Source organism: Protopterus annectens, chromosome 3.part0, assembly GCF_019279795.1.
Source record: "Protopterus annectens isolate FY-2018-M chromosome 3.part0, PAN1.0, whole genome shotgun sequence".
NCBI lineage: Eukaryota > Metazoa > Chordata > Ceratodontiformes > Protopteridae > Protopterus > Protopterus annectens.
Genome location: NC_056731.1, coordinates 1,695,337,237 through 1,695,354,397, shown reverse-complemented (window position 1 = coordinate 1,695,354,397; position 17,161 = coordinate 1,695,337,237). Strand labels below are relative to the sequence as shown.

Here is a 17,161-nt window from a genome sequence, read left to right as displayed (position 1 = left end):
CTACAATTTAACACTGACTATGATTTTCTTACAGTCGATGTGAAGGATTTGTACACATGTATACCTCAGGATGTGGGTATTGAATGGGTGAATCTGTTGTTAAGGAAACATGGTGCCCCGTATAGTGAGGTGGCGGTAGTTACTGAACTATTGGAGATTATTTTATACAACAACTTTTTTATGTTTGGTGATGACTTTTACCTTCATGTGGGGCGAGCATAGCAAATTCTGTGATGGCTTACTGGGAATCGGAATACGTTTTTCAAGGACGCAAGTATTAATGACTTGATTATTTACTATACATGATACTTGGACGACATATTTATTTTGTTGAATGGTGATGGCAACATTAGTAATCAGGTTGTCCAAAAGTTTAATGAATCAACTCAATTCTTGCGAACTTTAATGAAGAGACTATAGCGTACTTAGATACCTTGATATCTAAGAACAGGGTTTTAGGTGGATATGTTGCCAATATTTATAGGAAGAGCACATATTCCAACTCATTCTTGCACTTCTCAAGTTGCCACCCCTACCATCAAAAGCAGTCGGTGGTAAAAGGGCAACTAGTGAGATCTGCACGGATAGTAAGTAAGGATCAGGATTTTGTGGAAGAATGTGACTTACTTAAGTCCATGTTTCTACACAGGGGATATCCAGTAGGATTACTTGACAATTTAATAAGGGAAGTGCAAAATAAGAGGTTTAATGGGACATATAAACCCTTATTACAAGTTAAAGCATGTGACGATGCAACTTCAAGCCTTGTCTTGGATTCTAATGATATCATGGAGTTTGGTGTACAACACGCAAAATGAAGTGAACTTTGTTACCACATTTAATTTGCATAGTTATGCTTGCCTGGATATTATTAAGAAAAATTGGGGCATTTTTAGAACAAATTCTTCCACCTTTGTTAAGATGGGCGACACACCACGGGTAACGTTTAACAACAGCCAAGGACTACACCAAGGGTCCCAGGAATGTTTAAATGTCAAAGCTGTAATTACTGTAAATTTGTGGACAACATACACTCAGTAACAGTGGGCGGGTTCCACATTAGATTAAAATCTAGGTTCAACTGTAACTCAAAGATGGTTGTTTATTTAGCAACTTGCCAGCACTGTCCTGCATTTTATGTCGGTAAAACGGAGTGTAGACTCCATGACAGGATCTACGAACACCAGTAAGCTATTAAAAAAATAAGCAGGACAGTGGTTTGGCTAAACATATCCAGCTTTATATGAACCATAGATTTAAATTTTCTGCTATTGATCAGGTGACTACAGATGTAAGGGGAGGTCCAGCACCCTTACGGTTGGAAGAGTTAGAATTAGCCTGGCAGATTAAACTAAATGCTTAGAATCATCCTGGGCTGAATGAAACATGCTCAATAAGTAGCATTCTTAAATTAAAGAGCCTTAGGCGTTGACCCTATGTTAGAAACATGATTTTTTTATCTTAATCTATTTTATTTTGGTTTTATTTTTTAGTATTGGCATATTTATGCGATTTGTTTCATTATGCTGCCATGGTGTAGCATTGTATTTTTGTATTTCTGTACTTTGGTATTCTAGTATTTCACCTTAGTACTCTATTATGCTGCTAATGGTTAAGGTAGGGCTGGTGTTTTTAAGAGAATAGTTACTTAACTAATTAATTAATTATCTCTTGACGAGTTGTGATTGGTTTATTAGCGATTGTTTGTGTGTATTTATACGCTTGTAAATGATTAATGTGGTTTCTGAAGACGTTTGCGTATTTTAGCAAACAAAAAGCGCTTCAAAATAAATTTTTAAAACCTGGGTCATTCTTGTGCTTTGCTACAGTGCCTATTTTCTTGGTTTCTGTCTCAGTTATAACAGTTTGTTTAAGAATCTGTACAAAAGCCAGAGGTTTCCCCTTAGTAGCCTGTATGATACTGAGAAGAGGGGCAAGACTTTGAGCTTGTCTGCATAATTTTTCTGATTTAGACCATTGATTCTTTTAGAGAGAAAGTATTATGTCTGTTCCAGCAGGAACAAATGTTTGGGCAGGTACATACTAAAAAGAGACATTAAATTCAATCACAGACTAATAATGGCCAAGTACACTGGAATGATTACATCACTGAATCTGTGAAGCAATATAGTTAACATATAGGCTGTGCTATGAAAAAAAGACTACAACAGTGTGGTGATCAAAGGACAGTTCACTGTCAACATAGGTTCCCAGATTCTTAACTACAGGATCGGTTTTAAGGGATCTGTTATCAATGTGAAAATTACACAGGGAGCCATGCTTAGCTTCATAGGTGGTTTACAATTTTCCCCTAACCACTGTCTTCCCTCTGTCTAATGTCTCCTTCACCATTGTGTTAACCATACCATGTCAGTCATATCTGTCTTTTCCTGCTAAATTCCCTACCCGTTACTTTACACTAACTTCCCTTCCTTCCTTTTACAAAATGGGCACCTGAACCACAAAACATATATGCCTCCTACCCCAGCTTTAACTGTTCATTCCTTATTTGCTCACCTTCTGTTCTACTCTCTTATTGCTTTCCTTTTTCATCCCTTTCCTACACTCCCATTTCCAGCCTTTAATCTGGTCAAGAAATAACACCATATACATACCCAACTTCTAAATCATTTATCTTTTTGTGGTCATATTGTGAGTGACAGGCCACAGATAGCACTACTGATGTCCATGTACAACTGATGAGATATAGCATTGCTTATTTTATAGCAACAGTGAAGCCCAATTAATATTGTGTCCTACATATAGTGTCCTCAGCTGACATCAATCAAGCAAATCAGCTGAGTGTTACTGCACAGTAGTTGTCAAATATTTAGTTATTTATGTATCAATTGCTTTTGTTAACCAGGGAAGTGTGACTGGGCACAAGTCCCACTCTCAGCAGAGGCTCAAGAAGAAATACTCCATTTAAAAAAATGAGTAGAAAGCAATTAAACAAGATTTATATAAAACATGTAAATGCATTGATAGACTAGTAATGATATGCCGCAATCAAAAAATAATAAATGTACATGTATAGAAGAGTAAATGTACATACGATAGTAAATGAATAAACACAGAACAGTTATGATATGGCAGTTAATGAAAAAGTACAGTTTTGTACCTACCATAAATGTAGATGTTCGAGTGCCAATACAGCTGCAGTCATAACAGATGGGTTCGCCTGCCGTCAGGCGGGTCCTCGGTCGGCCGAATTCCAAAGTCTAGGTCCGGCGTCAGTTGTCGTCGCTTCTTCCCTGACGTCAGTGCGACAGGGGTATAAAAGAACCAGCCGACACCATTTTCTTCAGTTTTTCTTGCCCCAGATGTCAGGTGCCCCCAGAAGGAAGGCAATACATAAATTTATGTAATAAAGCAATGCAATATAATCAAAATACAGTAGTTGCAAGCAAATACACCATAAATGAATTCCCCAATCAGGTTGTATGAGGAGGTGTTAGCCAACAGGCCTGTCCCAAGAGGGGAAGGAGGGAGGGAAACCTGGACTGCAGCTGTATTAGCACTCGAACATCTACATTTATGGTAGGTACAAAACTGTACTATGTTCATCGTGCATACAGCTGCAGTCATAACAGATGGGAAGAATCCCAAAGCTAAGAAAGGGGTGGTAGGCACTAGGTGGAACTAGGAGGAGCCAGGATGCCCTGCAAGACTGCAGTGGAAAAGCCTGCTCTAGTTTTGGAGTATAATGGTAGGTGGTAGTGCTTGGAGAAGGTATGCACAGAACTTCAAGTGGCTGCTTCCAAAATATCTTTGGTAGGAACTCCTCTGAGGAAAGCTGCAGAGGTAGCTGTGGCCCTTGTGGAGTGAGATCTGATGCCTGCAGGTACAGTTTTACCATGAAAAGAGTAACAAAAGCGTATGCAGTGGGCTATCCATTTTGAGATTGTCTGTTTGGAAATTGGCTTCCCTTGAACTCCTATAGCATAGGACACAAAGAGCTGTTCTGTTTTTCTTAAAGGCTTTGTTCTGTCCAAATAATAACGCAGCTGTCTGTGGATGTCCAAGGAATGTAGTAGTCTTTCCCCTTTGTTTTGAGGATTGGGGTAAAAGGTAGGTAAGTGGATAGCCTGATTCAAAGCTACCCTGGATACCACCTTTGGCATAAAGGACGGGTTGGTTCGTAAGGAAACTCTGTCCTGATGGAAGATAATAAAAGGCTGCACAGCCATGAGGGCTTGTAGTTCCGATACCCTGCGAGCTGAGGTGATAGCCAGAAGGAAAGCTGTTTTCCAGGACAAATATTGCAAATCTGTTGAGGCAGCTGGCTCAAAAGGAGGCAAGGTCAGCTTTTCTAGGATGAAATTGAGGTCCCAAGCAGGTATTGGTTGTTTCCTTGGGGGTTTTATATTCTTAGCCCCTCTGAGGATCTGTCTTAAGAGGGGGTGAGAGAATAAAGGTGGATCAGTGTTGTATTCTGCAGAAATGGCTGAGGCATGGATTTTGATGGAGGAAAATGAAAGTCCACTGCTTAGCAGCTCAGCTAGATACTGTAATATTTGAGGTAATTTCAGTTTTCCAGGATTCTGGCCCTTTTTCTCATTCCAGGCACAAAACAGTTTCCATTTTGCGGAGTAAGCTTTTCTAGTAGACGGCCTTCTGGCCTCCAAAATGACATCCTGCACCTCCTTGGAGAGTAGGGTCTGTTGTGATGTTAAGGAATCTTCCATGCGGCCAGATTGAGTGTTTTCAGCTGACTGTGAAGAGTTCTGAAGCTGTGCTGAGTCAGAAGAAGAGGCATTAGAGGTAGGGTCCATGGTGGGGAAAGCGTCAGGCTCCTCAGGAGTGGGTACCAGTGCTGTCTTGGCCAGTCTGGAGCAATGAGAATCATCTTTGGTCTGTCTGCTCTGGTTTTTAATAGAACTTTGGGCAGCAGAGGAAGAGGCGGAAAGGCATAAACTGTCATTGTTGTCCAACTGAAAGAGAGAGCGTCCACTCTCCAGGCCTGTGGATGAAAAGTTCTTGAGCAGAATTTTGTCAATTGGTGATTTTTGTCGGAGGCAAAGAGATCTATGTCTGGCCTTCCCCATGCTTGTATTATCTCTGTAAAAACTTGAGGATGCAACTTCCATTCGTGTGGATCTGTCATATTTCTGCTTAGGTTGTCTGCCAGCGAGTTTTCCTTGCCTGGCAAGTACTGTGCTTGAAGTTCGATTTGTAATTCCAGAGCCATGTTCCACAGTGACATGGCCAGCCTGCATAGGGGGTATGAATGGGTTCCTCCCTGTTTGTTTATGTACCACATTACTGTGGTGTTGTCTGTCCTTATCAATTGTTGACCTGGATGCAGAAGGTCTTTGAAAGCTATAATAGCATTTATTACTGCTAGCATTTCCTTTTGATTGATGTGAAGGTGCTTTTCTTTTTGGGACCATTTGCCCTGAATGCACCGATCTGTCATGTGCGCCCCCCAGGCGTAGTCCGAGGCATCTGTTGTGATGACTTGATTTGCTTGAGGCTTGCAGAATGGGAGACCTGTGCTTGTTTGGCATGCTTGAGCCCACCACAGAAATTCCTTTTGAAGACATGGAATTAGTGGTATTATTGCTTCCAAACTGTGGCTGTGTTGAGACCATAGTTTTTTCAGATACCATTGAAGTTTCCTCATATGCAGCTTTGCACATGGGATTAGTAGGATGCAAGATGCCATGAATCCCAGAGCCTGCAGGATTTTCCATGCAGTCAGCCTGGTGAAATTTGCTAGTTTTCTGAAGTATTGAGTTAGTTGCCCCTGTTTCTCTGGCATGAGGTAGGCCATCTGGGTGTTTGTGTCCAAGTTGGCACCCAGGAAAATTATTTTCTGAGAGGGTATTAGCCTTGATTTCTTTTTGTTGACTGTGTATCCCAGAGAATTCAACAACATTATTACAAAAGCCAGATGTTTCAGAAGTATGTGCTTGCTGTCCGCTTGGATCAGGCAGTCGTCCAAATATGGGTATATTTGTATCCCTTGAAGTCTGCAGTAGGCAATTACTGATGCCAGGCATTTCGTGAATACTCTGGGCAGCAGATAAGCCAAAGGGCAATGCAGAGAATTGATAATGGGTTGAACCTGCAAGAAATCTGAGGTATCTTCTGCAATTTTGTCTGATTGGGACATGCAGGTATGCCTCCTTGAGGTCCACTGTTACCAGCCAAGACTCCTTGCCCAGCATGGGAAGAAGCTGCTGTAATGTGAGCATCTTGAATTTTGGTACGAGTAAAAATGTGTTTAGGATGGATAGGTCCAAAATAGGTCTCCAATCTTTTCCCTTCCTTGGTACCAGGAATAGTCTGGAATAAAAACCTTGACCTTGTTCTTGAGTAGGTACCTCTTGAATAGCTTTCATGTCCATGAGATCTGAAATTTGTCTTTGTGCCTCTGCCCTTTGATTGTGTGGCAGGTTTGGCATGCCGCTCATTTTTTGGAAGGGTGTGAAAATGGAATTTGTAGCCTCTGTTTATAATGTCCAGGATCCATTTGTCTTTTGTGACAATATGCCAATTTTTCGAAAATAATGCCAGTTTTCCGCCTAAGGGTGCTGCCATTTGAGCCTTGCTTGGCATGCAAAGGGGAAAGTCATTTGACTTGCTTTCTGAATGGCTGCGAACTATCCTCACCACCTCTTTGTGTAGGAGCTTGCCATTGTCTGCCTCTAAACGATCCTTGAGATTGCCCTCTGCCCCTCGGGCGCCTGTATCTACCTCTTTGGGGTCTGTCCGTGGCTGGAAAGGACCAATTTTTGGAAGGCCAATTTCTACTGAAACGTGGAGGTTGTACCTGTAGAAAATCTTTCACTGTTTGCATTGATTTAGCCTTTTCCTCCATTTTCTTTAATACCTCTTCAGCTTTAACACCAAATAATACATCCTTTTGTAGAGGGGCATCTAGTAATTTAGCTTTGACATGATCTGGTAAGGTTTGCTCCTTGAGCCAGGCATGTCTACGTATGACTGATCCTGTAACAGCAGCTCTACATGAGGCCTCTAGAGCATCAAAACCACATTGCAAGGTATGTTTAACCACTTGTTCTGCACTATGCATCAAATCCTGCAACTCCTTCAAGTCTGGTTGTTCAGGTTGTGACATTTTGCTTCTCAACTGTGATAACAGAAACTGTTGGTACTTTAACATATGGAACTGGCAGTTTAATGCCCTCATGATTAAGGTGGCCGAGGTGTATACTTTTTTTCCCCACCTTTCTAAAGATCTGGAATCTCTCTCGGAATGTAATGGATTTTTAGCAGTGGAGGCCTTAATTCCCTTGGGCCCCTGTGAGATAGTTTCAGGGTCAGCCACATGGCTTTTATATAGAAATTGGTGTGAGTCAGGAACCCGGTAGTACCTGTCAGGCTTGACTGAGGCTGGAGATAAAGAATCCGGGTTAAGGCAGGCCTCCGAATACACATCTAGTATGTCTAAGACAGGAGGTATAGCCAGAGGCCTGTGCTGAGGTAGCAAGAGAAAATCCCTAAGCCTTTTCTTGGAATCTGAATACTCTTGGCCTTCCCAGTGGAAGTGTTCCCTTGAGGTACGCAAGGTTTCCCCAAATGAGTAATCCTCTGGAGGGGATACAGAGGGAATTGACTCCTCTGCATCAGAATCTTCAAAAGGGGAGTAAGAATGTTCCTGTTCATCAGAGTGCTCTGAAATAATGGAGGCCTGGTCAGAGGAGGGGGATTCTTCCTCCACTCTGGGCCTTTTGTTCGGGGGGGGGGGTTGAGAACCCCTGATCAGAGTAATTAAATCCTCAGCCATTTTAAGCATCTGTTTTTTAGGCATGGGGCCTGGAGAAGGGTCCTGTGTAGCTGGTCTCTTAGAATGCATGGCTGCTTTAGACTTAGTGAAAGCCTTGATGGAAAAAGAAGAGGAAGGTCTGAAGACACCTTGAGAGGAGGCAGACCTGTCTACATTTTGAGTTTCACCACCAAGAGTGGCTTCGGTATCTGTAGTCGGGGTGTGGGCCGAGGAGCCTGCGACCTAGGGCACTGAAGACACCGCCAATGAAGTGTCGTCGTTAGGCAGGGGCTGCGTAGGCGCCTCGCTGAAAACCGGATCACCTGTAGTCGGCTTTGGCGTGGTATCGGTAGAGGCCGCGGACCTCGTGTGTCAGCCCTTATCTTTGCGTTTTTTAGACAAAACTGGAGTCGGAGTATCCGACGACATAATATAGTTAAATTTTTTGCCAAAATAGTGCTGGGCGAACTCCGCCCGATGCTTAATGGTGCGTTTGTTGAATGTAGCACAAAAACGTCAGACCGAGACGTCGTGGTCTGGGCCTAAGCAAGGAATGCAGAGGGAATGAAAATCCTTATGCGGTATTTGCTTCCCACAAGAAATACAATTATTAACTTTGTCTGACATCGGTCTGAGGCAAGAAAAGTTTCCCCAACGGGGTACTTAGCTTTCAAGAAGACTTCGGTTGTAAAATTTTCGTAATTTCAGGAGCTGGCCGACCAGCACTTGCGAACTGCTTCTGCTTCGGGCACCGCGCGGCAAGAAAGACTGAAGAAAATGGTGTCGGCTGGTTCTTTTATACCCCTGTCGCACTGACGTCAGGGAAGAAGCGACGACAACCGACGCCGGACCTAGACTTTGGAATTCGGCCGACCGAGGACCCGCCTGACGGCAGGAGAACCCATCTGTTATGACTGCAGCTGTATGCATGATGAACATCATGACAGTTAAACAAAAAATACAGCAAGCTTATAAGAGTCTAGTTACTTTCAAATGAACTCAGCTGGAAACAGACATTGAGTAGGAGACAGTAAAGTAATTATAGGATGAAGATGGTTAGAAATTATGAAGGAGCATTGAGGAGGTCCAGGTAAAATGGAGAAAGAGATAGTAGTGAAGTGGTGTAGATGATAATTGGATAGAGACTGTGAAGTAGTAGCTGTACTGGTTAAATATGAAATAGGTAAGTCTAATGCCTTTACTCTGACTGCTTCCATGACTCCATTTGTTCATGAAGTGATCTTTACAGTGTCAGTGCACTGGGTGGAAGGTTCTAATCTCCTCAGAGTTGTATGTTTGTTTTTCACTTTCTGCTTCCATTCTGCAAATGTGTAACATTCCCCAGGACCTGTGTCTACCCGACACATTCAATGTGACTGCTTCCACACCTCAGCTTGTTACTGCAGTATCACTGAAGTGGCTAATTGGCTCAAATTCCTTGAGACAAGTCTTTTGTTTCTGCTTCTTTTCTACAAATGTGTGATATTCCACTGATATATGTTTCACTGACACCTTCAGTGCGATTGTTTTTATAGTTCAACTTGTTAATGTAGTGTTTGATAAAATACCACTGAAGAGGGTACAGGCTCCAAATCCCTTGACGCCTGTCTTTTGTTGTCTGCTACCATAATGCAAGTGTATAACATTCCCCCGATGCATACTTCCCTGCCACTTTCAGTGTGAGTGACACTTTGAACTTTTCTGTCAGTGTCTGTTGTACTAAATCACCTCCATACTCCACCCCTGGGCATTCTACCTTTCCTTCCATAAAACATTTTACTGCACATCTGTTGCCTTGAGTTACAACAACATATCAGCACTTTAGTATTATGATCTATGCTTAAGGTTTCATGAGTTCTAATCCACATGCTTGTGCACTGTCAATGTTTACAACAGCAGATTGCATTTTAATCTGACCTTGGGTTAGTCTAACACAATCTTCCCATTGGTCCCCTTCTACTACCATAACAAGAAGCTGCTCACTACACACAATGGCCTGGCCACATGCATTATCAATAAGCCTATGAGCTCATGACACATGCACTGTAAACAGTGTTCTCCTGGCTATGGCCACAGCACTTCGGAATCCTTGGGAAAATATTGGTATTTATGTATTATCGCAACCAGATTTCGAAGGTGCTGTAATTCGTATATATTTCAACTCCGAGATCGACATACGTCGGAGAAAAGGCAATATTCCAAGAATGGCATCTCTTACTACAACTCCAATCTTCTGGCTATTTAGTCTCCTTATTTCGTGACTCACTGTAGCGGTTCCTGACAAATGGTCATCGGTATGGGGTCTGACAGAACGCGTCTATATCATAACATTGACAGCTTAGGTTGTCGAATCCTAAAACATCAACACCTAAGCATCAAAAGCTAACAATAGCGAATAGCCACATCATCGAATACTTTCCTCGGGAAAGAATTTGGGTGGCCGTCTGTAAACAAAATAAACAAACGCACCCAAACATAGTGGGGGGCTATGCCCCCCCACACCCCCTAACTAAATACACGAACTCCGAGATTGCTCTACATTGGGGAAAGGGCAAATCCCTGATAATGGCCACGCAAATTCTTTTCCAAGGAGAGAATCTGATGATGTGGCTGTTCACTATTGTAAGCATTCGACGCTTAGGTGTTAATGATTAAGCATTCAACAGCCTAAGCTGCTGACAATTCAACAGGAACCCAACAGAACATGGGTACTGAGTGCATGAGTTACCACAAGTTACGGACCCTTTTCAAATCACTGATATAACTTTACTGAGTCTCACTTAACTTGCCGACTCTTTAGGTTTTAATAAAGAAAGCAAACAGAATTATAAGTTACAAATAAACAAGTGGTATAATTAGACCACTGTTCAGCAAAAGAGTCTTTAAATATTGTACTTGGAAAATCCAAAAAGTCACAGACTGTATAAAAGAAAATATTTCAAAAGAGTCTGAAGCTCATTAGGACAAGATATGACACAGAAAAATAATACTTTATTTCATTGCCATGTCATGCCAGGACAGAAACACTAATGGGAAATATGACATTGTTTTCTGAAAAACGCACACACAGGAAAACAGTTAATCTGACAACTGCTCTTGCCTGCTTAATAAACAGTAAACATCATCAGAAATTTTGAGAATGGTAATGATAATAATCATCATCATCATCATCATCCACAACAAGTAAGACAGGATGCAATCCCATTTGTAAACCAGCTTGATGGAATGGACATTTTTAAAAGGATCTGATCGGCAAACTCAGTGATATGACATGTAGGCAGTGTAAGCAAACAATAACATACACTTAGAAAATATCACAGTTATAAGTGCGCCTGTATAATATTTGTGTGTGTGTGTGTGTGTGTGTGTGTGTGTGTGTGTGTGTGTGTGTGTGTGTGTGTGTGTGTGTGTGTTTTAATTACACTTACCGATATTAGCACCAGAAGGAAATCAGACGCTTCTTGTGTCAGGAATTTGGTTGTGATAACACACAAGTACCAAAATATTTTACGGGTAATTATATCAGCAACATTACTTGAAAATTTCATGAGAAAATATCAAACCCTTTTGGTGATATGTGTATTTATAAATAGGGAAGAAAAACAGCCAAAAATAGTCCATAATTCAGGAACAGTCTTCTGGAAAATGGTCAACAGTAAAAGGGTTTAAGCTAACTAAAAACTAACAAACTATAAAACTAACTTATCTTAACACAGGCCTTCACAAACCATTAAACTAATAAAAAAATATACAGTACTACATAAAATCATTGAAAAATACTTCACAACTACAGTAATAGAAAACACGAGACAAACTACTCATAAAAAGCTATTAATAGTCAGTCTATTCAACAGACAACTTAAACAACTACTGTAGACCTCTGAAATGAACAGGAAATAATTAAAAAAAAGAATATAAAATATGTTGAGGCCTAGTTAATGTTCTACACCAATATCTGGTGCTACAAAATTAGTGAAATTAATTTTGTGACTAACTCGCTTCCCTCACTTTACAGTACAAGGCGCTTCATGCATCACACTCAAGAATCATACACATTTCACAAATTTGTTACTGTACATGTACATCTACATCTTCACCAAATTTAAATATTTCCATTGACTGACTAAATATAACGGTCACATACAATTATTTTCTATTCTTTACCCCTTTGCAGGGTTTATAATTTTAACCCACATTTTTTTTTTCAAAAAAGTGTACTGTATGTCTGGAAATTTTTCTAAATATTGTAATTATGGGAAAAAATTAATGGATTCTAGGAGCAGTACAGAGCAATTCTTTCATTCCTTGTATGAGCTTTTGTATCTGGACATACAGTTTTGGCAAGGTAACATTTAACCAGAGTGGAAATGGCTATCAAGATAATGAAATTTGTCACAGGTATTTCAACTTCACTAGAACCTGAATGCAAAAATCCCAGCATACACATTTGATTTCAGACAATTTGTTTTAGCAGGTATAGCATTATGATTAAAAAAATGCAAAATAACAAGCTAATATGACTGGCTAGATCCCTCGAGTCCAGAAATACAAGACTTAAAAACTGAAGCAAGGATCCTATCAGATCACTCCCATATGCTATTTCACATTAAATTAAATAAACACAACAGCAACTAAATGTAACTCTACTATATGAAGGGAGCACTGCACTGGCCAGTGAATAGAAGTTATGCATATCTCATACCTCACTGGATATCAAAAATAGGGGTAGAAATAGCAATCAGGGATTTACAGAACAGTACAAGTCAACTTAACTTAAGCATTTGATACAACTTTGATGACCATAAAGTACATATATCACAGAATTACAAGCTAGACATTTTACTCCACCCACACATAAACCAAGACATTATCACAAAGTAAGTTAAGTTCAGAGATCCAACATTATCTCCTTAAACTCAGGATATAATGAATAAGGATACAACTCTACCAAAGTTTTTAGCATAAACAGGAAAAGCATCAACACCAGATGAGTTTATTTTACCTTTTTACAAGAAATTTAAAACTAGGCTTAGTCCAATTTTATAACCAAGTAGAAAGCACCACAGTCGAGCTGGATATAGGCAACAGTTTATTCAGTTCCAAACACCGAACACAAAGTGAAAAGACCCACTTTGTGTTCGGTGTTTAGAACTGAATAAACCGTTGCCTATATCCAGCTCGACTGTGGTGCTTTCTACTTGGTTATAAGTTTATTTTAGCACCATTTTATCCTTTAGTCCAATTTTAGTAACCTCACAATTACATTAAAAATTTTCCCCTACATGACTATCATTATACATGACTTCCAAAACCGGTTTGGATCCATTGAACATGACTATAAACACATATGTTCAGATTAAATCTCAAACTTCCATGGAAAACTGTCAAACTCAGGATAACAACATGAGCTTACAGACACAAGTACATCATAAATTGGAATTTGACAAGAAAGCATTTTCTCTCTAGACACACCCAATACTGTTAATCAATTTAATCAGTAAGCTACAAGAAGTCTTCGACTTCTGTCTGATTACATATATTCAAAGGCTTTATATTATGTAGTACTGACCAAGGTATAGATACACAGAAAATATATCACCCCCAGTTTAAATGGCCACTGGTACTAGACAAGGATGCTCTCTTTTATCATATTTAACGTATCCCCTGAACCTCTCTTCTACTTTACTGTAAACTACTCATATACAACTTGAATCAAGTACAATGGAGCTGAAAATTCACATTATTGCATTTTAGATAATATTCTGCCATGCATCAACCCCCCCCCCCCATATATATTTCTATTTCACTACTAAGAGAAGTGTCAAACTATAAGCCAAATTTAGATAAGTTGATACAATGGCTTCTTGGTATTAATCCACAATATTTACATCAAGATAAGTTAAATGAGATCCTGGTGTGTGTCAGTCTCTCTCTCTCATCTGAAATATCTGCGCATCTATTACAGCCATGAAAACAAATCATTTATGCTGCTGAACTTCTCCAGGACACTAGATTTAAACAAAACTTAACACACTGAAGAATGTTCTACTCCAATCACATGACAAGGATGCCTTTCTCAGTGGCAGAGAAGGATGAAGCCATAACTAAAAACCCTGGACTGTGAGGTTCGGTTAGCTGCCCCAGACCTAGAGGATCTGGGCAGAGCCTGCATACCTCTGTCAGAGAGAGGAAGAGGAGGTGTGAATACTCACAGGGATCATGCATAAGCATAACCATAGCTGGTGAAACCAGGGAGGATGGTCTGACATGTTTCTTTCTGGGAACAGCCTCATGTAATTGAGCGTTACTGCCAGTGATGTCAACCCACTGCACAGCTGCCTCTGAGTACCTTACCTGGCCAAATGCAGAGGAACAGAAAATAAATTAAAGAATATTAAACCACTCGTAATAGAGGAATGAATGGTCCAACTGGTTGAAGGAGGGATGAATAACTGGTGGACAGCAAGGGCAAATAAGTGCACAAAAATAAAAATAAATGCAAAACTTCCAGCTGTTCTGGCAGGGGTGTCAATTACAAAATCGGACATATTCTCCAGGTTATTACTTTTTAAAGAACAAGTCCTTCACCAAAAAAAAAAAAAACCTGAGCTCTGAATTTAAAGGGATCCTCAACCATAACTACAAGGGTCATAAGCTAAATCAATACATATTAGCCAGAACTAAAAGAAAAAAAAGGTGGCTTAAAGCTTCTGGGTTCCAGGCTATATTACATGGTAAGTATATCTCCTTAGTTATCTAAAATCTTGGAATACACTAATTTTCCCAACAACTCAAACTCCCTTAGTATGAGACACAGAAAATACCATTTAAACACCCTCAGGAAAATTCTTACAGTGCCATTCATTGACAAACAGAGGTTACAAAAATTTAAACTGCCATAAAACTTAGTCTTATGGAGGGTGCAATTAAACCTAGGTCTAACAGATATTTCAAAATATGTATTGCTATTACCTCCTCTTCCCAATATTCCAGGTTCACCCACGAAGTATCTGTTCTACATCCAAGCCAGACAAGCTAAATCACGTGTATACATAAAGACATCACAACCACAATAAATACATATTCATTACAAATTCTAAAAATCTGGACAAACTCACTGGATAATGAAAATATACAACTGAAATGGAAGGACTTTTGGGCCAGCACAAACACATGCATTTCCCCTCCTTGTTTTTAAATGGCATTAATAAAATGATAGTTTTCCTCAAAGACATAAATTCTAACATTTATTTCTATATAGCACTGAATTGGTAGTTTGTGTAATCTTGGTGAGCTTTCTTAAATTAACAAAAAGACAAAGACACTGCAAAGGATCATTTCTACCTGAAAAATTATTAAGTAGAAACAGTCTGATTTAAGTTTTATATTAATGATTACATCGAAAAGTGTATTGCACCACAAGACCTGTTAAGGACTAACAGGCACAAAATCTCAAGCCTGTGGAGGAATTCGCACTTTTATACTACAAACCGGTGAGTCACATTAGGGAGAACAGCCCTCCAACCATTGCCAAGTACCTAGAAAAGTATCAACAGGATCTTAACATATCAGAGAGACTTAACACCTGTTGAGCAAAGTTCAGTAGTGCAGCCAACAGCAATAGCCCTTTCTCAAGCCAACACATACTTAAATTATCTTGTAAACAAAATCCGGCATTGCTTAACTATGACAGGTTCTGGATGCTAAAGGAACTAGCAGATTAACACCAAATGTTTTATGAGCCATTTGATGCTTATGACTACCAGATTCAAATATACCCAATCTGATCTCTTCATTAAGACATACAATCAAAGAACACAGTACTCACAGTATTAGTAGAATCTTCCTGTAAGATTGCATCATATTCCTTAATGGCATCACTATACCTGTTTTAAAATGCAAGCACTTATTTTAGTGTACAGAAAAAATATCACAGTCAAATCACAATAATTTGTTTAAAATTTGTCAGAAATGTCCTGATTTGCTAGCAGATGTCTAAAGCTATTCTTCATCATGTCCTCAGCAGGAAGGATATAATAGATCCAATGGAAATATAAACAAACTTAATAAACAATGTACAAACAGGGTAACATTCTTGCCAAAGAAACTAGCTTGGATCCAGCCAAAGCAATTCAAAAGGCATATACTGCTTAGATGATGGCGCAGGCAGCCAACAACCTAATGCTGACTGTAAGGCTATTAGTGAACATCATGCACCACCAGTTTCTATCAATAATTCAACCTGATACCATTCTAAAAAAATACAGCAGCAAGCATGTGATACAGAGAAACTGCAAAGCAGCCTCTCATCAAAAGTAGGCTTAAAGGATTTCAACAACACTCCCACATAATATTTGGAATTATTTAAAAACACCAGTGCTGTTTTACAGCAAACCCTTGTTAAAGAACCTACAATAAATGCATACTCATTTGTAATAGTCCTACATCAATGAAGCTTAAAAAATATATCACTTTCACTGAATTACTGTTTTCAGCCTTCTGCTTCTGACACTGAAGCAGAGGCTTTTTGTGAATTCACAGAATTAATTTGCTGCAGTCGTCTCAATAGTTACACTGTCTAATATAAGTAAATCATTCTCATAAGCTTTGCTGCAAGTTTTAGAGCTCCTATGTTGCAAATTTAAATGCAAAATGTTTTAAAGGATGCCATTCTCAAGCAGACTGGGATCCTCCTTAGGCATAAACAAAAACCCAGTAGGATTCCATCATTCGCAACATCCTAAAGCGTGAGAAAATACACAAGGACAGCCCAACTCCCCTTCCAGATTTTTAGATCCTGAAAACAGAATCAATGGCTGCCTACAACAAGACTTCCTGGCTAGGGGATACTGCAACAGATTGCCGAATTTCATCCTCGACCACAACAGAACTTTAAAGGAGGGAAGGGTACCTATTTTGAGGGTCCCCCCCAAGAGACTCGTAGGGCTCCACACAAACCAATACATGGACCCACATGAGGACAAATGAAAAAGAAGCACGGCTCTCACTTTTACAGTGGATTACAATCAATCAGAAAGATCATAACCGACCACTGGGTGTTAATTACAGAGAACAATCAGCTGGAAAAACTCCTGGGATCCCATTCCTTTTTTTCCAAGGCAGCCAGAAACATCAGGGAGTATAGAGTGCAAATGCATACCAAGTCTTGTGGACCTCCTTTTTGCCCTTAGTGTAACTACATGAGCAACAAAATTACTACTCTTGCCCAGTACTCAGGAGAAAAATCAACAGCACTTGTTCTGGTAATTGCAACATGAGGTATGTAATAAACCACACAGAGTATAATGGTTGCAGTTGTTTTTTTTTTTTTATAGGGAAAACTGTGAACAAGTTCAAAATCTGGCGGCATACCACCTCTCTGACATCAGACTCCAGATCCTCAAAAACCAAATAACCAAACACTGC

General features: G+C 39.9%; 1 protein-coding gene across 1 annotated transcript in view; it reads right to left on the bottom strand.

Annotated features, from left to right (window-relative positions):
• Positions 1 to 17,161, bottom strand: part of EMC2 (ER membrane protein complex subunit 2) — a 1,476,345-nt gene that overhangs the window by 1,271,559 nt on the left and 187,625 nt on the right. Inside the window, exon 5 of the mRNA XM_044065735.1 lies at positions 15,564 to 15,621. Coding sequence (XP_043921670.1) covers positions 15,564 to 15,621 — 58 coding nt within the window. The remainder of the gene's footprint in view (positions 1 to 15,563; positions 15,622 to 17,161) is intronic.